Raw genomic sequence first — 24,642 nt, forward strand, 5'->3', positions numbered from 1 at the left:
GAGAGAAATCAAAAGCTTCATTGTGTAGAATATTTAAAATTCCGGGAAGTCACCCACCCCCCTCCCTCTCTCTAACCCCTACCCTCTCAATAGAGGGAAACAGCCGCGACTCCTCCCCCTACTCAGCTGCAGAAAATTCCTGGCTCTGGCTAAAATCACAAGCATTCCAGACAAAGCCTCGATCTGTGCGGGGTGGCGGAAAGCAGTGAGAATATGCTGCTGGCAAACATCTCTGAGCAGGCAGGACATAAGCCACTGCAGCTGGCACTACAGAGGAATAGGAGAGCAGAAGGGACGACATACGGACTTTACCAGATTAGGAAATAAAACTCAAGTCAAAAAGTATAAAATTGAGTAGCCAATAGGTAGCGGGCACCAACTCAGACTGAAAAGGTACACTTCCACATCTGAAAAGGCCTGTCAATTTTTGGAAAAAAAAAAAAAAAAAAAAGATTAATGGGCATACGCTAAGCTTGAATTTACTTAATATAAACATGAGTACTGAAAACAACACAGGATCTAGCTAATATTCCACATTAATTCGAACATTTTGGTCAATGGAAGGCCACTGCAGTAGGCTAATAAAATGTTATATAGGACGCACAAAACACTTAAAAGAGAAGAGCCCAAGAAAAATACTTGTAAATAAGAGTACAATTCTCAGGGATGCTTCTTAGATAAATGTCTGTTTGGCATAGCAGGGCCAACAGAACTATGCTCGTATTAGAAAAAGTAAACTGATTCAGCTCGATCAAAGAGGAATTTAAACTTAAATCATCAGGTAGGAGAGAGGAAAAGACTCAGAGTCGCAGGCAACTGCTCGGCCCCAATCCCCTGGAATTCATCAATTCACCAAATTATTTATAAAATAAGAAGCTGCCTGCATGAAATTAGGAGTTTAGGGAAACAATGCCACTTAAGCATTGGGGTTCTTGAGACTATAAGCCAGAGAGAATGGTACTGTACCCTCTGCTGCCTGAACACTGGAGGTTTCTGATATGGACAAAAGTCAACTCAATAACTACTAAGAACTCACTAGGTGCTAGGACTGTACTGAATTACAATCTCTGCCTTCAAATAATTCCACGGGAATCTAAGACATATATATGCATAACAACTACAGTGAAAATGCAAAGCAGAATAAACTTTAAGAAAAAAAAAACAAAAACAGTTCAGGGGCACCTGGGTGGCTTAGTCAGTTAAGCATCTGACTCTTGACTTCAGCTCAGGTCATGATTTCAGTTTGTGAGATTGAGCCCTGTGTCAGCTCTGCACTGACAGCACAGAGCCTGCTTGGGATTCTCTCTCTTCCTCTCTCTGCTCCCCTCCCCCCTCCACATGCACACACTCTCTCAATAATAAATACATTAAAAAGACAAAAAAACCCAAAAAACCCAGTTCAGATAATCTCAGCTATGAAATAAAGGTTAGAGAAGGGAAGGCAATAGTTGTGGACAGACTTCACTAAAGAGAAAGCACCTGAAGGCAAGGACAGAGTACTCTAGGCAGAGGGCAAAGTATGGGCAAAGGTTCAGGTACTGAAATGAGTATGGCAGGTTTAAAAGACAGTAAAGAAGTTCTTTTGGATAGATTAGAAAGATCACTTGAAAGCCACAGAAATAAGACTACACAGGTAGGACTAATAAGAAACTAAGACAAGTCACAGATGCCTCTTGAACATTAAACCAGTAAGTCTCCAAAACAAAACAAAACAAAACAAAAACAGTGGCACCCAGAGAGGTATAGATCTTTCCCCAAATCCCATGTATAATCCTGATCATAACATTGGCCCATAAGAGATGCAGTGCAGATTTTTGATTCTCCTTCCTCATTTAGAAAGTTATGTAACTGAATCAGCTCACAACCCCACCTGGTCCAATGATCAAGATACTCTCTTCCTAATAGACTCTTTCTACCACCTCTCTGTTGCCACAGCACAGCATTAAGCATTATTCAAACACAAGTGAAACCACAAAACCACAGACCTCTGGCTGTTCTCAGTCCAGACCATATAGTCTCTTGTAGAGACCAGCCAACTTATCCCTGTAGCTGACATCGTGGCCCTAAAGGGTCCCCTTTGTAAAAACAAAACAAAATAAAACAAAACAAAGAACAAGAACAAAACCTTCTCTGCATTTCTCTGTCAAATGGACAATCTTTTTTTTTTAACTTACTTTTTTTTTTTAATGTTTATTTATTTCCAGCGAGCGTGCAAGAGAGAGCATGAGTGGAGGAGGGGCAGAGAGAGAGAGAGGGGGAGAGAGAGGATCCCAAGCAGGCTCCAAGCTGTCAGCACAGAACCCGAGGCAGGGCTCGATCCCACAAACCGTGAGATCATGACCTGAGCGGAAACCAAGAGTTGGTTGCCTAACCGACTGAGCCACCCAGGTGCCCCCAAATGCACAATCTTTGAAAAGGGGATGCAAAGACTACAAGTTATCACACTGCCATATCAAAACAAATGAAACTGGAAACTGAGTGGGGACTATACTGTATATGTGTATACATTTATGCATATATATACACAATTTTTATGAAAAAAATGTTTTAATGCTTATTTTTTGAGAGAAGGACAGAGTACAAGTGGGGGAGGGGCAGAGAGAGAGCGAGACAGAGCATGTGAATAGGTTCCAGGCTCTGAGCTGCCAGCACAGAGCCTGATGCAGGGCTTGAAACTCACAAACCGAACTGTGAGATCATGACCTAAGCTGAAGTTGGGCACTTAACCTACTGAGCCACCCAAGTGCCTCATACATATATATCTTAAAAACTAGTTCCTGGGCATCTATATGCACAGCATCAGCACATAAAACACTCAGAATAAAAGATAAGTTCTACCTTCAAAGAGTTGAAAATTGGAAATGTAAGACAGACATACAGGAGACATTTAAATAACACAAAGCTGTGTGATGTATATATTCATACATATTCAAAAATGCCTAAATGATCTCATCAGTGAGTGATATACTATTTAGAGGAAGCCACATTAACCTCCTTGCTGTTTCTGAGGTATGCTAAGCATCTCAAGGCATTTGGCTCTTTCTCCAAAGTCCTCATTACTACCTGATTTATATTTACTTGTTTACTGTCTATTTGCGTCAATGAAAATGTAAGCTCCATGAGAACAGAACTGGTTTTATTCACTGCTGTATCCCCAACATTTGAAACAGCGCTTGGCACGTAAGGGCACTTAATAAATGATGTGTTAGATGAATCAATCGATTGAGAAACTGAGCAGGCTAGAATGGTTGAGGGAGGTAAGCTAAGGTAAACTCATGCTTTTATTGGAAGAGAGCATTCCAGCAAATGAATGTATGTGATGTGTTTAGAGGGTAGAGCAAACTAGACCTGCTGGGACTGATGAGCAGCGGAAGGCAAGGCTAGGGCAAGAATAGAAAGACTGTTGAATGCCAGGATGCCTAAAATCTCTTCTAGCTCAAAAATTCTATGATTCTGGGTTTCACTCTATAGCATAGGAACATTACTACCACTACAGAGCAGGGACAGCTTTTGAAAAAGGACTGACATGATGAAATATGTGTTTTAGGAGACAAATCTGGTAGCAGTATTTGGATATATTAAGAGCAGGGATATCTGAAGCCTAATGACACAATCCAGGATTTAAAAGATTAGAGTTCAGATTGTGTGGTGACAGATACAGAAGATATTTTGAAAGAAGTATAAGCAGAACTCAATGATAGGCTGACAAAGGAAAAAATGATTTCCAAATGTGAGCCCAAGTAACTGGAAGGGTAGTGGGAACAGTGGTAAGCGAGAGGAATTCATTTGGAAGAGAGGCTCATGAATACAGCCTCTAGACGTTTTAGACATCTTGGTTTTGAGATAAGAATGGCAAAGCTATGTGGCAACGTCTAGAATACTGTTGAGACATCCTGGAACTGGCACAGCTGGGAGCAGACAGAAGGATATCAGTCATGAAATCACCATTAAAATCCTTTATTTTTTTATTTTTAATCTATTATTCCATTTACTTCAGGCAAACTCCCTTAGCTTTTAGGGTAAATTGACCAACTTTAGATCAAGGGAATCAATTCTTGGTTAATTGTCAAAAGCAGGTGGTTGATCTGCCACTCCCGGGAATCTACTGCCACTCTTGGCAAAGAAGCCTGCTCTTCTAGGATCATTTGTTCTGAATATTCTACAAATGTAAAACTGCCAGGAGTCCGTTTGTTACTATACAGAGAAAGCCTGAGAATAAAATTAAATGGAGGCAAGGAAAGGAAGCACTAAGAGAGAGGTGGAATTCCAATGATACTGTTAAAACCCCAAGAACCAGCTATGCCTGAGGTCAGCACCACACTGCAGACTTCCCAGTTCAGAGAGTCAAGGCAGCTTGAGTTTTCTTTTTATGTCCTGTCACCCCAAAGGGTCCCAATTAATGTAACAAATACAAATGCATACAGCCTTTAGAATCTAGAGTCCTTGAAGCTAACAAATGCAGAGTGAAAAGGAGTCTGCCTTTTATTTTAACCCATTATGGAGCACAGAAGCCATCACGTAATTAGTCTAAAAGGTACTAAGGATAGGATCTTAGCCTTGAGATGCACAGAAGAATCCATAGCAAGATAGAACTAGGGAAGTGCTCTTGAGACCAAAAATATTTCTAACTTTGCTATATATTGTCAGACAGACCTTATTTCTAATCCCTTAGAAAATGTGTCACTAGCATATAAATGTACTGTTTTCTAGCATCTCTACGAAATTCAACTCTATCATTCAAACCAAATGTCACATCATTCAAGAAATGCCTACTCCACGACATGAAGAACTCGGCTGATTAGCCAACTTTCACTTATATGTGTGAAAGACATATATAAGCAAATGGAGTTTCCATTTCCTCTTCCTGCTGGCCCAGGAGAGAAAGTTCATGCTCTAATTTGAGAGAAGACACTTAACTCAGGGAAAAACACTCATTACTTACCCTTGCTCTCAAAACACACTTCAAACATGTCATAATCTTCAGTGGTAAAGGCAAATTTCCCCTTGGTTGCATCTTCCTTGGAGTACAGAATATGGCCAGCAGAATCTGTGATCTAAAAGAAAAAGTAAGTAAGAAGAGGAAGAAAATAACACTGGGGAAGAGAACTTACAGAAACCGGAGAAATGGAAAGAAACATTGTCTATAAAAGACAGTCGAGGGGCGCCTGGGTGGCGCAGTCGGTTAAGCGTCCGACTTCAGCCAGGTCACGATCTCACGGTCCGTGAGTTTGAGCGCCGCGTCGGGCTCTGGGCTGATGGCTCAGAGCCTGGAGCCTGCTTCCGATTCTGTGTCTCCCTCTCTCTGCCCCTTCCCCGTTCATGCTCTGTCTCTCTCTGTCCCCAAAATAAATAAATGTTGAAAAAAAAATTTAAAAAAAAAAAAAAAAAAGAAAGAAAGAAAAGACAGTCGATGGGCGCCTGGGTGGCTCAGTCAGTTGAGCATCCGACTTCGGCTCAGGTCATGATCTCACAGCTCCTGAGTTCAAGCCCCGCGTCGGGCTCTGTGCTGACAGCTCAGAGCCTGGAGCCTGCTTCGAATTCTGTGCCTCCCTCTCCCTCTGCCCCAACCCACTCGCATTCTGTCTCTGTCTCTCTCAAAAATAAATAAACATTAAAAAAAAATAAAAAAAAAAAAAAGACAGTTGCTATTTCTCATTATGATGACTATATTCACTCCATTCCTAAAGACAAGAACTGGATTAGAAGATGAAACCCAGGGGCGCCTAGGTAGCTCAGTGAGCTAAGTGTCCACCTCTTGCTTTTGGCTCAGGTCATGATCTCATGGTTTTGTGGGTTTGAGCTCCACACGGGGCTCTGCACTGGCAGTGCGGAACCTGCTTGGGATTCTCTCTCTCCCTCTCTCTCTGCCCCTTCCCCACTCACACTGTCTCCGTCTCTCTCAAAATAAACAAACTTACAAAAAAAAAAAAAAGAAGAAGATGAAACCCAAATATAGCAAATTTTATTCATTCAAACAGTATCCACACTGACGCTAAAACATGTTGCTGCTATAGAATGTCTTACCATACCCTAGGGCACCTGGGTGGCTCAGTTGGTTAAGCATCCGACTCTTGATTTTGGCTCAGGTCATGATCTCAACGGTTCATGATACTGAGCCCACATTGGGCTCCTCTCTGTCTACCCCCTACCCCCACTTGCACATTCTCTCTCAAAATAAATTAACCTAAAAAAAAAAAAGTCTTACCAAACCTAAAAGCTGATACAGTTGATATAGATTGGGTTTATCAGCAAAAGTTCACCTTATAAAATGTATGCCAGTATCATTATCTAGAAAGGGATAGGTCACAAAAACAAAGCAGACAATTACCAAAAGAATACACTACAAAAGACATATAAGAACACATCTCTTCTGTAAAACAAACTCTGATGGAGAGGCGGTAGGAGCAGAGAATGGAAATGGGACACTGATGCAAAAAGAGAAGGAAAAAAGGCACACATAGAGAAGAAAACATTAAAAAAAAAATTGAAATGAGGGCTGAATAAAAGGTTTTAGGGCACATCTTCTCAATTCCCTAAGAATTAACAGTAGTAATATTAATCAAGTATCTTCTGCTATGAATGATGTTGATCATTAATTTGTCAATGCTTAGATCTGCACTGGTCATTCGGGATACAGGGATGGGATGTGTAAGACAGTTCTTATCTTCAAAGGACTTAAAAGTCTAAATGAGGAGATGAATAAGAAATGAGACTTCACTATAACGTGAAAACTGCACTACTAGAGGTAAGTACATGTGCCAAAGGATATGGAGGCTCAGGGAATATACTGTAGAGAAGGTGACATGTGAGCTAAGTCCCATAGGATGAGCTGCAATTAAGGGGAAAATGGGGAGGGGGGTGCCTGGGTGGTTCAGTCGATTAAGCATCCGACTTGGGCTCAGGTCATGATCTCACAGTTTGTGAGTTCGATCCCTGCGTTAGGCTCTGTGCTGACAGCTCAGAGCCTGGAGCCTGCTTCAGATTCTACATCTCCCTCTCTCTATGCCCCTCCTCTGCTCATGCTCATGCTATCTTTCTCTCAAAAATAAACAAACATGAAAAAAATTTTCGTTAAAAAGGGAAAAATAGGGGTGTAAGAACATTCAGGGTAGAAGAAATAGCAAATATGAAGACTGAAAAAAATATATATATATAGTATCATCATAATACTAATAACTAGTATTTACTAAGCACTTATTAAATGTTGAGTACTATGCTAAGTGCTTTATATGCATTTTAAATTTAATCTTTATTATAACACTATAGATAAGAACTATTATTTCTCTCATGTTCAATAGCAGGAAACCAAGGCACAGAGAGGTTAAGTGGCTGGAGAGGTACTGGCCAGATCATGTAGAAATGCAACACCAGGGGCACCGGGGTGGCTCAGGCAGTTAAGCGTCGGATTCTTGGTTTTGGCTCAGGTCATGAACTCATGGTTGGTAAGTTTGAGCCATGCAGAGCCCGCCTGGGATTCTCTCTCCCCCTCTCTCTGCCCCTCCCCAACTTGCCCAGATGTACTCTCTCTCTCAAAATAATTATAAACTTAAAAAAAAAAAAAAAGAAATGCAACAGCATGCTAAGGAGTTTAAACTTCATTTGTACAAAGTGGAAAGGCAATGAAGAATTTGAAACAGGAGAGTGATGATTGAGTTTGCAATTTAGAAAGATAAACCTGGTAATACCGTGAAGACAGACTCAAGAGGGACAGTGCTAGAGATAAGAAGATGGGTTAGGACACTATTCCAGCACTCCAGGCTAGGAATGATGGGGAGAAGGGGATGGATCTGAGGGATTTTAAGGAGGAAGAGGTCATAGGACAAGACCAAAAAGTCAAAGCCTCCCAGGATCAGCTGAGCAACCTAAGCGAATTACACGGCCCAGCGTCAGTCCACAAGGTGGTAGACAATTTGGCAAGATGAGAAGATACACCGGTCTCAAGGGAGAAACCAATGACTGCATGTCATGCTGGGTTTTCAGATCATTCAATTTTTCAAAAGAAGCTAGACATTTTAACTTTTAGTTGAAATCTCCTAAATTTTAGATCCTTACAGCCAATCCCAACATATGAAAAACTATGTCAAGGCCAAACAAAAGAGGTCTAGGGAACCAAGTTCTTCTGGGCCAACAATTTCTGACCTCTGCACTGGATAAGAAAAAAGGTGGCTAAAATCACATGAAAGCATTGCTGGGCAGCATGGAGGTCTCAGCTGAGATCATGGGCCATGGATTTCTAAGTGGCAACACTTAGCAACCAGGATGTAGGAACAAAGAAAAGTAGTAAGTGATCTAGGCTTGAGGTTCTGCAACTGTTTTTGGAAGGATACAGGGATTAAGGAATTATGCTATAAACTTCATACATAATATTTATTAAATCTTCACAACAATCCCAGAGAGGCCCGTCTTATTATCCCCATTTTAATGACAAGGAAACCTAGTAGCCTGTTTATCACAGAGTTAATAAATTCTGTATGTGCATTTGAAGTAGTGGAAAATCCATGTTCTTCCTCCATTCCATGTTGTTTCCCCACAAAAGGAACGTGTGAAAGAATGGAATGCACAGATGATAAGAAAGACTAACAAACAGAATGTGATAGATTCTCTGGGTCCGTGCAAATCAGAATGCATAAGAGTCCTCTCAAGTGAACACTGCACTGTTCAGTCTGCATTCTTCATCTTGGAGGGACTAGCAGGCAGCCGCAAGGTAGAGGTCCTGAAGCAGCAATAACTATATAATCTGCAAGGAGAAGGGAATACTTAGCCCTGAAGATTCCTAAAGGCCTCTTGTTCATGTGATACTTTTCCTCAGTCAGCTAAAAGAAAAGGCTTAAGAAAAGACTACTTTAGAACCTTGAATACACACGTATTATAGGGCAAAAAGGGCTGGGAACTACTCAACTCCCAAAGTAATGTGTAGTCACCAATGTGACAGCAATGTGTTATTCTCCCTTTCTTCAGGATCTGTCACCCATTAGGCACTCCTATGTCCCTGCTCCCTAGCTCCCAAAGGCACGACGACAATACTTTTAAGAGCAAGGAGGAAGTGCAGAAAGAATGACTGCGGGAATAACAGATTTTCACATTCCAAGCTGATGAAAAAACTCTAACTTAGTTTGGCTCCTATGAATAAAGTTGCAGAAAATGTGCAACTTTTCTAAGGCTTACTTGGATAAAAACAAGCTTCCAGATTTGCTTACACTAGTTTAATTCCTTTTTCCCTTTAAAGATTTTATTTTACAGGGCACCTGAGTAGCTCAGTCGGTTGAGCATCTGACTTCAGCTCAGGTCATGATCTCATGGTTCATGAGTTCGAGCCCCGCATCAGGCTCCGTGCTGACAGCTCGGAGCCTGGAGCCTGCTTCGGATTCTGTGCCTCCTTCTCTCTCTGCTCCTCCTGCTCATGCTCTGTCTCTCTCTCAAAAACAAATAAACCTTAAAAAAAATTTTTTTAAAGATTTTATTTTTATGTAATCTCCACACCCAACATGGGGCTCGAAATTACAACCCCGGGATCAAGAGTCGTACATTCTACCGACTGAGCCAGGCAAGCCCCCTAATTTAATTCTTAAGGCAGTAGGAAAGGATTACAGGCTACTAGAAATGTTTAATGTAAATGAAACCAGTAGAGGACAGCAAGGAATAAGCATCAAGAACGCAGCACTGGGGCGCCTGGGTGGCTCAGTCAGTTAAGAATCTGACTTTGGCTCAGGTCGTGATTTCGTGGTTTGGGAGTTCAAGGCCATGTCAGGCTCAGTACTGACAGCCCAGAGCTTGGAACCTGCTTAAGATTCTGTATCTCCCTCTCTCTCTGCCCCTCCCTTGCTCACACTCTGTCTCTCTCAAAAAATAAATAAACATTAAAAAAAAAAAAAATGCAGGACTGAACAGTCGCCACAGATGCCATCATCTCCACAGTCCGGCAAGGAAAGAGGTCAGGTCTTTCCTAGGAAAAACACTGACCTAGGAAAAACAACCCAATTTAATTGTGCTTGGCTTATGATCTCTTTTATCTCTTAAGATATTAAGAAGGTTTTTCAAAAAAATTTACTAATTTAAGGACAGGAGCTTGAGCTAGGTGATAAAAAGAGTGTAGATTAAGTCACTAGCAAAATCCTTCATCGGGTATTTTGCAAAATGAATTAAGAAGACTGCCATGTTCTTCTGAAAGACTTTGGTATAATCCATACCTCCAGTTGGTACTCAGGAGGGGTAAACATGGCTTAAGTAGTCCCTTGCTACAATGTGCACTGTACTGCAATTATGGTAGAATCACTTGCTTTCATGGTTCTTTCCATGACATCTGAAAATATATTAAAGATTCATCTTCGTGCAAAGACTCAAACGCTTTACAAGAGGCTGAAGGCAAAGGAACCACCACTGCCTACCCCTTTTATCAGTATGAAATGTAATCCCGAAAGTGTGTGATAATGATCACAATTCCCTAAGGGCCTTCACATTCCTATATTCCCTATGACCTTCAGTTGGCACAACTGTGGAAAGGCTGTTTATTCAGATATTTGGAAATCCAAGCAAGCAACATGAGAACTTACCCTCCATGTTAAGCTCTTAAGGACCACTGGGCATTCTGAGATCCTAGAATTTTTCTGAAAATCAGGAGGTTTCCCATGTAGTTCATAACTCTGCAGCTATTTAGGAGCCACACCATCAATATTAGTTAAAAAAAAAAAAAAAGCATATGCACTAACCCCAAAATAATTACATAAATCAGTAGGTAGCTAAGAAACAGAAAACGAGCCAAGCTCAGTGACTAGCCAGAGCTGGCAAAGCCTAAAATCCTGAAATGATGGTTTTAAATTTCCTCAAATTAAAATGTTCTAATTACAGATCACCTTAAAAAGTCATCTGGTGTCTCAAGAATTGAGAGATTCTACTTTTTTTCCTTAAATTCTACTAAAGTACCTTGGTAATACAATAAATAACAGCCACTAACAGCAAGCCCTTAAAAGTTTACTTCCTTTATAATATTTATTGTAAGATTCTCAATTAAACAAAGGTCATATCAAACCATAAAATTCACCCATATGACATCAAGGAATGGGAAGTAATACAGCATTGTTCTAGATAACACCTTCTGAAGAAAAGCAAACCAAAGTTCACAACTTAGTAAGTAAGGAAAAAGCGTTAATTCTATATGCAGGGTAGCTGATGTCAAGAATATGTAAATGCTCACACTGAAACTGTCAAAATAAGTGAAAATCCAGGTCACCAGGAAAATAAACTCCTTAAGAATTGGATTTTCTTGGACCATCCCAGGCAGTAGCCGGAAAACAGGTTCTTGAGCAGGTCCTGCTCCTGGAGCCTGCTCCCGTTTCTTCTATGAAACGTTCAAGATAATACGCTGCCTACTTGAAAAGGATCTTTAAGAAGCTTAGGCCCATACCCTAGGCAAATAAAGCAATTAGGAATAAAAGAAATTAGAAGTCACCTGCAGGAAGAAACAAATAGGCACTATCAAGAACCTGAATCCAGCAAATGATATGTACACAATAAATTTGGCTCTAAGTTTTCTGGAAGCCAAGATTAAAAGACTATAAGAGAACCAAGTTAGGTTACACATCATTTGTTTTCTGATGATAGATAATTTTCCTGGAACCAGACATGAAGAACAATTTATCAGGAAGGTCCTTGCAAAAGGACAGTGACCAATATCACTCTCCAATTTCAACCATAAACTTGCTAAATATACAAATACAGTTCGAATAAGTACTTTTAGTGCTCCTCTATAATGATGTGCCTGACCTAATGCAAAGGTGGGACCTGAAGGACCTAGACGACAGCTCCTGTGCCAGGGTTCTCTGCCCAGCCCACCCCCCTCTTACTGCTCACAGAATTCCCAGATTTACTCTAAAAGTTGCAAGAAGACTGGAACTACTTTTGGCCACTTGCTGAAACCACAATAGTGTTAAAAAAAAAAAAAAAAAAAAAAAAGCCAGGAAGAGAGGTCTTAAAAATAATACTACCTACCCAGATCTTGGTTTGTAATACCATTCATTCTCCAATAAAAGGAAGCAGGGATTCTCGTAGAAATGGCTGATCCCAGACTGGGGCAGAAAGTTATACAAGATGAGTCTGTAGCACTTTGTAGTGCCAGATAGTAAGAAAGTCTCAAAAACAGAACAAAACAAAACAGAAAATAAGAAGGAGGGTATGTTAAAGGGCCACGGGAGCCAAATGAAAGAGCTCCCAACAGCCCAAACTGAAACAATGTGAGCAACAAAATAAAGTAGTATTGGACTGTAACCCAAAGTATAAATATTCATGAATCCATACTGATATAAAGTATTCAACAGAGACAAATCTCCCAGGCAGAAGACTCAATTTATGTAGAAAAGAGCACCCTCAAGAAGACTGAGCAGACCTCCCCACTCCTTAAGCGTGGGCTGCGTATAGGGACTTCCTTCCAAACAGCACACCAAGGAACGGGAGAGAAAAAGTAACTTTATAGTAGAGAAACCTGACAATAACACTACCTCAGCCAGATGACCAAGATCAACAGCAACAGTGATAAATCATGCAGACAGCATGCTCCCTTAATATGATGTAATGAAAATGGTCCTTTACCTCTGTGGGCTTCCTCCCCAACACCCATACTCCCCGCTTTATCATAAAGAAAACATGATCAGACAAATCCCAAGGGGGGTGGGGGCATCCTGCAAAATACCTGACCAACACTCCTTTAAACTCACAAGATCTTCAAAAACAAAGTCTGAGAAAGTGTCATGATCTAAAGGAGCCCAAAGAGACATGATTAAATGTAAAAGATCTTAGATGGGATCCTGGAACCAAAAAAAGGACATTAGGTGAAAACTAAAGAAATCTGAATAAAGTATGAACGTTAGTCAATAATAACATCTTAATGCTCTAAAACTGTTCTACAATTAAAAGTTTGTGAAGCACCTGGCTGCCTCAGTCGGAAGAGCATGCGACTCTTGATCGCAGGGTGGTGAGTTCAAGCCCCATGTGGGGTGTAGCGATTACTTAAATAAATTAATTTTGTTTAAGGGGCGTCTTGGTGGCTCAGTTGGTTAAGGGTCTGAGTAGGGTCCGACTCTTGATTTCGGCTCAGGTCATGATCTCACAGTTGTTAAGTCCGGGCCCTGCTGTGGGCTCTGGGCGCACAGTTCAGAGCCTGCTTGGGATTCTCTCAATCTCTCTCTCTCTCTCTCTGCCCTCCTCCACTTGCACTCTCTCTCTCAAAATAAATAAGTAATTTTTTTTAAAGTTTGTTTTAAAAAAATACTATCCAGAAAGATGAAATCAAATGCATATATACACATGTGTCTGCAGATTCTCAAGAAATTTATAGGCTACTCAGAGCCAAGCAAGCATCAAGCATTTTCACAAACTTTAATGAGGGACATACAAATAGTTATTTTGGACAAAGTCCATATCTACTCCTGTAAAATAACATATGATCCACAGGGAAGGTGGCAAGTCTGTCTTTGTATTGACACAGGTCACACATTGCTTTCATTTGCTGAATCAGCTCCATACCCCACCAATCCCAAGAAAATGTTTAAAAAACAAAACAAAGCAAAACAAAACAGGGGCACCTGGGTCTGTTGAGCATCTGACTCTTGATTTCGGCTCAGGTCATGATCCCAGGTCGTGGGATCGAGCTGGGTGGGCATCAGGCTCCACGCTTAGCATAGAGCTTGCTTGCGATTCTCTTTCTCTCTCCCTCTGCCCCTCTCCCCTGCTGGTGTACACAATCTCTCTCTCTCAAATTAAACAAACAAACAAACAAACAAAAAAACCCATGCGTCTTTTCCAGGAAGGCTACCATAGCAGCAGAGGTCAATCAGCTTGCAGCTTTGCTGTAGATGGTGAAAATCTGACGATGTAATTTCCTTCCATTAGGCTCCTACTTGGACTCTGTCATCTTCAGGTTGACAGTCTGTGGTAGAACACCTGACTATACAATGTGTGCATATTATTTTAAAGGTAACTATCATTATAGCTTCTGAATGACTAACTCAGGAATTTAGAAACATCAGGACCCTTGTACAAGTTCTATACACTGATAAGAATGAACTAAAACAGAAACACGTATCCTTTTCTCCCTTTGAAAGACAGTACAGGATAACAGACTGAATGTTCTAGAGTCAGACCTCAGGTCTGTGATCAAATCACAATTGTGCCACTTACTAGCTGTAAAGTTTTGGGTATATTCCTTACTCTCTCTGTTCTTCATATGTAAAATAAGGACAATAGCACATACTCTGTGAGATTATTGTGAGGATCAAATTTAATGCAGGTATAAAAAATAATAAATAAATAAATTGGTTAATTAATTCATTCAACACATGTAAAGTGCCTAGAAGAGCGTCTGGCATGTGGCAAGCACTCAAGTGTTACTATTACTGTCCTTTTCTCATGATGGTAACTATTTGTTAGTCGTAACTCAGAACTCCACAAACATTTAGGTCACTAACCATACTTTCGACCTAATAGTGTTACTAGATGGCAAACTATATTATAAAGTACACTATCCTGACTAAACTCAGGGATAATTATGGCCCAAATAGTTACCGCGTGGAAAGAGAAAAAGACAAAAGGCAACATTCTCAAGGAAGCAGCAGCAAGATTTGGGACCTGAAGACAAAATGTCTGACGAAGCAAGGATTCAATGAAACCTTTTAGCTGCTAACAAGCTACAGTAAGAAATACAAGATGACACCAGCGTTTCTTGCATGTGTTTTTTTTTTTTTTTTTTTTAACCTGCCAAGTAATAACCTACAAGCAGGACCCAACAACCTTAGGTGCAGGGGGAGGGGAGGGGAAGAGAGGACTGTGTGTGCATGATCTGCGGTTGCAGGCCTGCCTCTACCCTTCTTTTGGTAAAAGTTCACAAGTGAATCTTGAGCCATGGGATCTACTACCCTAAGACATAAAAAAGCAGAGACAACACCAAGTCACTGAAGATGCTGTAGTTTTAGACTGGAAAAACAGTACAGTAGTCTCCCCTCATCCTTGGTTTCCCTTTCTGTGGCTCCCTTACCTGTAGCCCGCTGTAGTACGGAAGCAGATGACCCTCCTTCAGATGCACGTTCAGGTCAAGAGTAGCCTGGTGCTACTTCACAATGCCTGTCATTCACCTCACTTCATCTCATCACACAGACACTTCATCATCTCCCATCACCACAGGAAAGGTGAGCTACCACAAGTCACCGATGTTTTCAAACCTGAAGAACACAGGCAACAGATGGCCTAGAAGCTATATATCTAATGGGCATAAAATGAATTTACCCTGATCTTTCAAGCAAGAGCAAGTACCAACCAAGTCTACCGACTGCATCCCTGAAATCCAAGGATCACATGTAGATTCTACCCAGAACAAAGTCAAACTTAGAAAGGCCTCAAGCAGCATTAAACAACACTAGCTTCTTTCAAACTTCCAACACAATTCAACAATGATGCAGTGCGGCATAGTATTGCTTGAGGCAACTTGTAGAAGTGTTGAAAACTAGAAATGAGAAATTTCCAGGGGTGCTTGGGTGGCTCAGTTGGTTAAGCATCTTGATTTCGGCTCAGGTCATTACCTCTTGGTTTGTGGGTTGCGATCTGCACTGTCAGTGCCGAGCCTGCTTGGGATTCTCTCTTCCTCACTCTCTGCACAACCACCCTCAACCCGCCGCCCCCCCCCCCCACCTGTGCTATCTTTGTCTCTCTCAAAATAAATAAATAAACTTAAATTAAAAAAAAAAAAAAAGAGAGAGAGATAGGAAATTTCCAGGCACTGTATATGATAATGGATAGATGCTCTCTTCCTGCTTCTATCAGCATTTGCTACATTAACTCAACATAGTCATGCGTGACTGGGTGGGGGTGGGGGTGGAGGGATGGGGGGGGGGGTGTGATGGGAGGGAGGAGAAGTTGGAAGAAGAAAGTAAGAAAGAGGGAGGAAGGGAGGGGAATGAGAACGAAAGAGCAGTTGCTGCCCTAACAATACTACTGCGGGGGTGAAGCCAGATCAAATGTTTTTTTTCATACTGTTCCAAAGTTATTTACGGTAAAAACCTCCAGCGTGACCCTTTCAGGCACAAACAAAGCCTTGTTCTTTCTTAACAACTAGTCCCTTGATTTCCCACACATTACGTTGAACAATGAGGTTGGGGGCACAGGATAAAGCAGATGACATCAACCTCCCTCAAGTTGGAGGCTTGTTTGGGAGCCCAAATTCTGGTCCGTGGCCAGCTAGCTGATTTCACAGAAGGCTCTACTTGTCCAGGCTGCCAGACTGAGTATGCATATGGGGGCAATGGCTCAGGATCAACCACCAGTCAGCAATTCACACAAGAAACAGCATAGAAGACACTGTACCCGCTAGATTACCTTTATAAATCTTTTCCATTTTCCTAGAAACTAGGCACAGTCTCCAGAAATCATCATAAAGACATGGCATAGCAATTTTGATTTTATTTTTATTTATTTATTTTTATTAGAGAGAGAGAGAAAGAGCACAAGTGGGGGGTGGGGGGCGGGAGGAGGATATCCCAAGCAGGCTCCATGCTCAGTGCTGAGCCAGACATGGGCCTCGATAGAACTCTGGAATCATGACCTGAGCTGAAATCAAGTGGGAAGCTCAACGGACTGAGCCACCCAGGCGCCTCACCAATTTCAACATCTAAGCAGCCCCTTCTCTAGGTCAGTTCAAAACAGAGAAGGCTGTAGACAACTTTTCACCGAATAAGAGAAATTTAAATGAAGTAACATGATGTTTACCTTTTAGAGAGAAGGAAACACAAGGTCAGAAATCAGAATATACTACAAAAAGAAACTAGCTTTTGATACTATTAAATGTTAATGTACCAATTGGCCTTCTGTACCAAACCACCTATTTATTGAATTGTTTCTAACCCACTGGATGATAATCACATCACATGTAAACCTAAAAGAGACAGATTTTTCTCAACAGAAAAAGATCAGTTCTCAGTATAGATTCCAGTAATAATAAACGGAAATAACTGTTCCAAATAAAGTAATCTCAAAACTATATCATTCATATATATATATGTACATATATATATATATATATATATACACACACACACACACACACACACACACACACACACACACACACCCCAATCTTTTCATACAGCTTTCAGTTGGGGGTGGAAACAGTTAAAAGCCATGGTTTCCCAGCCGCCAAGATACTTCTTGATCATTTTTAGGCTTAAATTATGATAGGCCTATGACTCAAGGCTGAACTCCTCAAATGATCTGTTTGGCTTTCTCATCTATAAGCTAGTTGGGAAAGATTGGCACCACAACTGGGTATAACATCCAAATAAAAAATAATTACATTTAGCAAAATGAACTATTAATTAGCATTAGCACTCTTGAAAAAATGACAATGAAAAAAAGGTTAGACCAATTAGATTATTTGGAAGAGGCTGAAAAAGTATAAATCATTTCAATTATTACCATTAGGCTTTTCTTTCCTTTTGGGTGATGATTATGACAACTCTTCACAACTGCTTTTGGCACTCTGTAAACTATTTGTAATGTACAAATCACCCTTAGGCAACAACTCATCTCATCACCTAAAACTAATTCATCCTCCAATTTGCACTATTAGTAAGCATTCTAAATGATAAATGGTATTGGAGCTTATTAAACTATTATGATATCATCTAGTCTTAATGAAAATGTGGTTTTCAATTCAAAATCAACAGAGTTGAGATTCTGAGTTCCTACAACAGGCTTCTTATTATGGGCCTGAAGCAATGAAAAAATTTCTATATTCACTATAAATGATGAGTCAATACATCCTGCTTCAATTTTGTATAGCAAAGTCTTTAAATCTGATACTGTTCAGCCTGAGTTAGCCTCATTTTGTGAAAAAAAAAACAAAAAAAAAAACAAAAAAAACAAAAAAAACCCCAAAAAACCAGGGAAGGGTGGTATGGGATAAATTCACTGGAAATCTCAGCACAAAGCACATCTTAATATAGGCCTGAAGCAGAAATCTTTAGAGTCCCGCCCATCATTTCAATCCATTTCCATTCAGAGAGGCCTTCCCTGACCACTCAGATGCTCTACCCCTCTGTTACTCCCTACCCCCTAGTGTTTGATTTTTCTTTATAGTACTTGTCACTAGCCGCAACTGTGTGTGTTTTTTTAACCTGTTTTTGTTTCCAACTAGAACTCAAGAGTTTCGTCTGCTCTCCATCCCCATTTCCCCAGCTAGGTCTGGCATATATTAAATATTAAAATATTCATTGCATGAATAGGAGAATCACAAACAAAATCCTCAGAATTCTTCTCATTATAACATTCTTTATCAGGTCACCGCAATGACATACGACAGGGGAGTGAGATTGACAATTTTCATTCAGAAGAGAGGAAACAAAAGAGTAATAATATATATGACCTGAAAAATCCCCTGAATAATAAAGAACCACCTCAATTAGTCCTTCCAACACTTCTATGAGCTCTATCATCGCCCTGTCACGTATCAGGGACTCAAGGAGAAGGGTTAAGTAATTCCCTCGAGACCATACACCATTTAAGTGGTGGAGTTGCTGAGATTTGAACTCAGATCTGTCTAACTCCACATCCAGGGTCTTTCCACTCAACTCTTATTTAATAAGGCTAATATACTTGACTCAGTTGTACAATAATGAGTATATAGTACATTGAACTTAAGACACAGGGATGAATGAGACACGAAAGACTTCACAAAGTAAGCACCATGCTACATCAAAAGTGCCACGGCAAACAGGTTATAAAGAAGGCACAGAAGGGGTGTGCAGCCAAACACTGGTCCGGATTAAGAGAACACTGCATTCAAGGAACTGCACGAGGTTCAGTACGGTTGGAGTCAGGAGTGGGAGGAAAGACATGAAGAGGAAGGAAGAGGAGAAAAAAAATCAGAGATACGGCTAGGACACTGCCAATTCATTTGTCCATTAATTTCTGATGTTGAAGTCCTACTATGTACTATGTGCCAGGCACTGTATTAGACAGGCATTTCAATGGCGAATGAAATACAATCTCTGCTCAAGGAGTTTAGAGTCTATGTAAGAAAACACAAAACTGTGTATATAAACACAGAACTACAACATACAGTGATACATGAAAACATTGACAGGAAGAAAGTGCATTAGGCCAATCGAGGCACTATATTCACAAAGACCCTTATGAGAGAGACTGCCTTATTCAGAGCAACAACGAAATGCCAAGTCCGGTTGGCTAAATTTTACACTACAGAAAGCCTCCAGCTCCCCTCTTAACCTCAGCCCAAACCATGGCTGCTTGAACCAAGGATGGACAAACCACCAAAGAGAAGACAGTCAGTAGGCTGTGAGAAACCTGAAATGTGGCCTGGCGTATAAAAAAGAGCTGAACCAATCAGATTCTCTCACTCGAGAGGTATACTTCAGAAGCAGAAATGATGCACAGAGAATCCTTGGGCAGAGTGTGGGGCACAAGTGGTCAAAATTTAAAAGAAAGTGAATAGATGCTATGAAAAAAGGTTGCAAACCGTGATAAGGGACTGGATCAAGCCCACAAAAGTGTTCTGTGGCCTGAACAGTATATTACATTTTTTAAAATGACACCCAGCTTGTGGTCTCTAAAATACCATTCCCCACAAAAATGGACAGAACTCCTTGGAGGAACCGCCACTTCCAGGTCAGTGGTTGCGCAGACGAAAGATGAGCCTAGGATACCTTGTTCCACAAAACAGGGAAGCTATCAAACCCTAATGGGGTTGTGTTAAAATAAAAGGCTACAGGAACCAGAGGGACATGTGAGCCTAAAGAAAGAATGCAAGTGATAAGAACAATGACTCTAAAAATGGAAATAACAAAAAATGATTTCAGTATAGTACTTCATTAAAATAACACCTTCAGACTACATTGGAAATGACAAAGGCAACTCTCTCTTACTCTGAAAATTGTCAATTAGAAGGAATGAATTCTGCATTTATCCTGCCTTTTCTACATGAATTAAAAATTTTAGGGTAACCAAATGGTTTTAAAAGTTGATGAATTCTTTAAGAATAATTCCAGCTAAGGGACACCTGGGTGGCTCAGTCAGTGAAGCGTCTGACTTCAGCTCAGGTCATGATCTCGTGGTTCATGGGTTCAAGCCCCGCATCAGACTCCGTGTGGTTCGTGGGTTCGAGCCCCCATCAGACTCCATGCTGAGAGCTCAGAGCCTGGAGCCTGCTTTGGATTCTGTGTCTTCCTCTCTCTGCCCCTCCCCTGTTCGCACTCTGTGTCTCTCTCTTAAAAATAAATAAACATTAAAAATTAAAAAAAGAATTCCAGCTAGTAAATATGGAAGGAATAACAAAATTAGAAAATCATCATTACACAACCTTAATGAAACAATAAATTCGCACAACAGTCAGCAATAGACTCAGAAGTAAAAGAATGATGAGAAGCTTTACAATGGAGACTTTGGGCTGCTACCACCTTAGGTAGGTAGAATAATGCCCACCCCTCCAAAGATGTCTACACCCTAATCCTCAGAACCCATGAATGTTATAGTACATGGCAAAAGGGGGTTTGCAAGTGTGATTAAATTAGGGTCTGTGATAAGGAGATTATCACAAGGGTCCTTATAAGGGAAAGAGAGAAGCAGGAAAATCAGAAGGAGATGATGGATGGAAGCAGAGGAGGGAGGGGGAGAGAGACGGTGGGAAAGAGGGAGAAAAAGCAGGATTTAGAGATACTTATTACAGGCTCTGAGGATGGGGGAAGTGTCACCAACTAAAGAATGCAGGCAGTCTCTAGATGCTGGAAAAGACAAGGAAATGGATTCCCTCACCTAGAGTCTTCAGAAACAACACAGCTTTGTTGACACCTTGATTTTATGACTTCTAACCTCCGAATTGTAAGATAAATAAATGTGTCTCATTTTAAGCTGAGTTTGTGGTGATTTGTTACAGCAGCAGTAGGACGCTAACACAAAGGTGAACCCACTGATCAATCTTAGCACTGAGAGGCACAGAAAGTACTGTGTGCTTTGCTGCGATGCCGCATGAGGCATACAGCACCCACAAAGTACTCTTCACCGAAAAGATAAACCTGAAACTAACTGCAGCACATCTTTAGAGCTGATTCCTTTTACAAGAAACACGGGGAGCAGAACTATTTGGATGATACCTCAAGGAAGTAAACAGACAAAGCCGCAGTGTAGGACATTTTACGGACAACTGACAGTACAACTGCCAAGACTCGATTAAAGAAGACTTGAGAGATCTAAGAAATTAATTTAAAAACATATTTTTGAGACAAGTGGAGAAACCTGAATATGAATTGAGTACTACTGGATAGCATTATTAATTTTGTGAGGAGTGAGTATAGCCACATAACACCGTGACTACGTGCTTAAAGGAATTCATGCAGAAGTGTGCAAGACTGAAATACCATATCTGGGATTTACTTTAAAACAATTCGGCATACGGGCACTAGGGCGGGTCAGTCGGTTAAGCATCCGACTTTGGTTAAGCATCCAACTTCCGGCTCAGGTGGAGATCTCTTGGTTCGTGAGTTTGAGCCCCGAGTCGGGCTCTCTGCCATCAGCGCAGGGCCTGCTTCAGATCCTCTGTTCCCCGCCCTCTTTCAGCCCCTCCCCCACTCGTGCTTGCTTTCTCTCTCTCAAAAAAAAACATTAAAAAAAATTCAGCATAAAATGAGAAGGAGAGGCAGTTTCGATGAAACAAGTGTGGCAAGACCCTGAGAAGTATTGAGTCTGGGTACTGTATTTATGGTGGACTGGCCATACTCTTCTCTATAAAACTGCAAACAAACCATAACCAAACCAATTTGAATCAGTTGATGACATTTAAAAATCAGGAGATTTCACATCAAAACCTGGATTTCTGACTTCATGTGAAAAATTAGATGTGGCATCAAGGCCTACATCAAGAGACCGGTACTGGCTACCCCAAATTAACAGTTCCCAGCGTCTCCCAGGTATCATCACTGCCACTGTTTATAATCATATCTGTCCCAATTCATTCATTTATGTTGCCTGCCTGGCATTTATTTGGGTTTAGGATCCCAGGAGTAATCCAATTAAGCTGGTTAGAAGCAAGAGAACGAAGCACACGTGGGGAGACCAACTGAGTGATGGCAAAATGTTAGTGTTGTTGAGGTGTCTCCAGCAGTCTTGGAGGCGATATAATTCACATGAGGCCATAAAGCTAAACTATGCTTCCTGTATTTATTAACGGCTTACTAGAAGGCAGGCCAAATGCTTGAGATTCTGGAAAATATGAACATGAAAATAATTCCTGCCCTCAGAATACTAACAATCTAATAAGAAAGACAAGGTATAAAGACAAATAGCTACAATATCAGATGAAAATAAGTTCAGGGTACTGTTCAGGGTGGCTTATACCTAAAATGCAAAATGGGGAGTGATCAAATACATAAAGCTCCAGAAAGAGATCATAAAGAGTGCTACAGAGCACGCTGGAAAATTTAAACTTTATCAGATGAGCAACAGTGAGCCACTGAAGGGTTTCAAAATATAAATATAAATCAGAGGGGACAACACTGGAGATGAGAGTAACATCTCCTTTATTGCTCAAATTCTCTTATTCTATGCACTACATCCTTCGAGGAGTCAGCAGCATGACCCTCAAAACACTGTATCTAAACCTCTGAAATTATATGATCACAGCTTTCTTGGTCAGACAGAAGTTTGGTATCTGAAGAGAATCATGAAAGAAAAGGTCACTGAGCAAACCCCTAAAAATAGTTTATATCTCCCAAATAAAATATAAATAATTACCACTACTGGGTTCCAATACCTTCAACATAAATTATGGTCTTCCTATACCCGAAGCTCTATTAAAAAGTAAAAAGGTTTCTTCCTATTTAGTCCAAGACCCATTTTTCTTTTTTTTTTTTTTTTTAATTTTTTTTTTTCAACGTTTATTTATTTTTGGGACAGAGAGAGACAGAGCATGAACGGGGGAGGGGCAGAGAGAGAGGGAGACACAGAATCGGAAACAGGCTCCAGGCTCTGAGCCATCAGCCCAGAGCCTGACGCGGGGCTTGAACTCGCGGACCGCGAGATCGTGACCTGGCTGAAGTCGGGACGCTTAACCGACTGTGCCACCCAGGCGCCCCCAAGACCCATTTTTCTTAACAAACTGTGCGCTTATCCCGAATGAATAAAACAATCAAAGCTTTATGGGTATCCTGTTGTATTAACTTTTCAAAGACAGCGCTGGTCATCCTAATGGCACCGGAGGGCCAAACTGGCATTACGGTAGTAGTTTGTCACCATCAACGAATACTGTTGAAATCTTGCATAAAAATTGGCCAAATCCAAACTCTGGGGTACCATTAAAGAAAATACTACAACAGAGTGACCATTTTGTGACCAACGATCGACTTTAACCAATCATAGGTATTCCAAATAAAAAGCAAGGCGAGTGTAAGACTGCAGTCCTTTTCTTTTACCTTACTGAACTCCCAAACCAAGAATGCCAGCTCGGACATCAATCTACTCTACATCGCTCTAAGCCTCAGTCTGCTCACGTGGAAGATGAAACCAACGGCAACGAACTAAATAGTATCATATGTAACGTGGCACAGGACCTGACACACAGCTACTGCTCAACCAATAACGGGTTTTATTATTCACGGTAAGCTTCAGCCCTTCCATGATTTTCCTGCAGGTTTCAGGGGGGTCTGATGATGCCAAGCCCGACACATACTCAACACGCAGAGGCCTCTTCGGAGAAACAAGTTCCAGTTCAAGATAACTAGGACCGGAACACTTACAGGACCCCGACCACGACCAAAGTCGAGGCCGCCCCAGCTCTGCGGTCACCACATCCAGCAAGGCCTCGCGGCCCTTGTAAGGGTTCCCTGGCATTGGCGCCCCGCCCCGCCAACTCCGACCAGCCGGATGAGGGGGCGGTCTCGACCGCGCGCCCGTCGCGCTTCAGGGAGGCCAGGCCGCCCTCCAGGCCCCAGGCCGCACCCCCCCCCCAACCCCATCCTCGGTCGACGCCTACGGTCTACCCTCCCCGCGCCGCCCACTGCCGCACCTTGAGGTGGGTACGCAGGCCGCCAGCGCCCCCAGACTGGTCGGTGATCTCGTACGCGCCCGTCACCAGCAGGTCCTTGTGGATCTCCTCGCGGAGGCACTTGCGGGAGTTAACGGGGAGATGAAAGGAGATGGCGAGCACCGAGCTGGGGCCCAGCAGGAATAAAACCAGCACCGCTAACGGGGAAGGGCCACGCTGAGCTGGTGGGCCAGACAAACCAGACATGGTGCCGGAGACGGTTCACCTCCTTGGGCCTCTACCGCGCCGGAACCGGGAGGTCCCACGTGACTCACCTCTGACCGAATGCCGTGAGCGCCATTTTGGAGACTGGCAAATAAACGAGGACTATATGATAACTCTCTTGAAAGGGAAAACAGGATATGATACCACGTAATATCAACAAATTAAAATGGTTAAATTCGGTTTTCTAGAAGTTTCCCTCAAAAGTTTTATTTTTGTTAACCTTAGTAACCGCTCAGTCAGCCGTAACAAGTGTGGGCAGCCCTGGAAGTAATTCTTTTTTAACTTCCGGAAGTAGTGCCCGCGAGTTTTTAAGGTCGGGGATACCATAGCAACCAAGCACCAATAGGAAA

The 24,642-nt window shown here is 41.5% G+C and overlaps 1 protein-coding gene across 1 annotated transcript in view; it reads right to left on the reverse strand.

Annotated features, from left to right (window-relative positions):
• TMED10 (transmembrane p24 trafficking protein 10) overlaps positions 1-24,329 on the reverse strand; it is a 39,638-nt gene extending 15,309 nt beyond the window's left edge. The window contains exons 1-2 of the mRNA XM_047863462.1: positions 24,050-24,329; positions 4,943-5,054 (exon numbers count right to left, since the gene is read on the reverse strand). Of these exons, the coding sequence (XP_047719418.1) occupies positions 4,943-5,054; positions 24,050-24,274 (337 nt within the window). The 5' untranslated portion in view covers positions 24,275-24,329. The remainder of the gene's footprint in view (positions 1-4,942; positions 5,055-24,049) is intronic.
• Between the last annotated feature and the right edge of the window lie 313 nt (positions 24,330-24,642).

Source organism: Prionailurus viverrinus, chromosome B3 (assembly GCF_022837055.1).
Source record: "Prionailurus viverrinus isolate Anna chromosome B3, UM_Priviv_1.0, whole genome shotgun sequence".
NCBI lineage: Eukaryota > Metazoa > Chordata > Mammalia > Carnivora > Felidae > Prionailurus > Prionailurus viverrinus.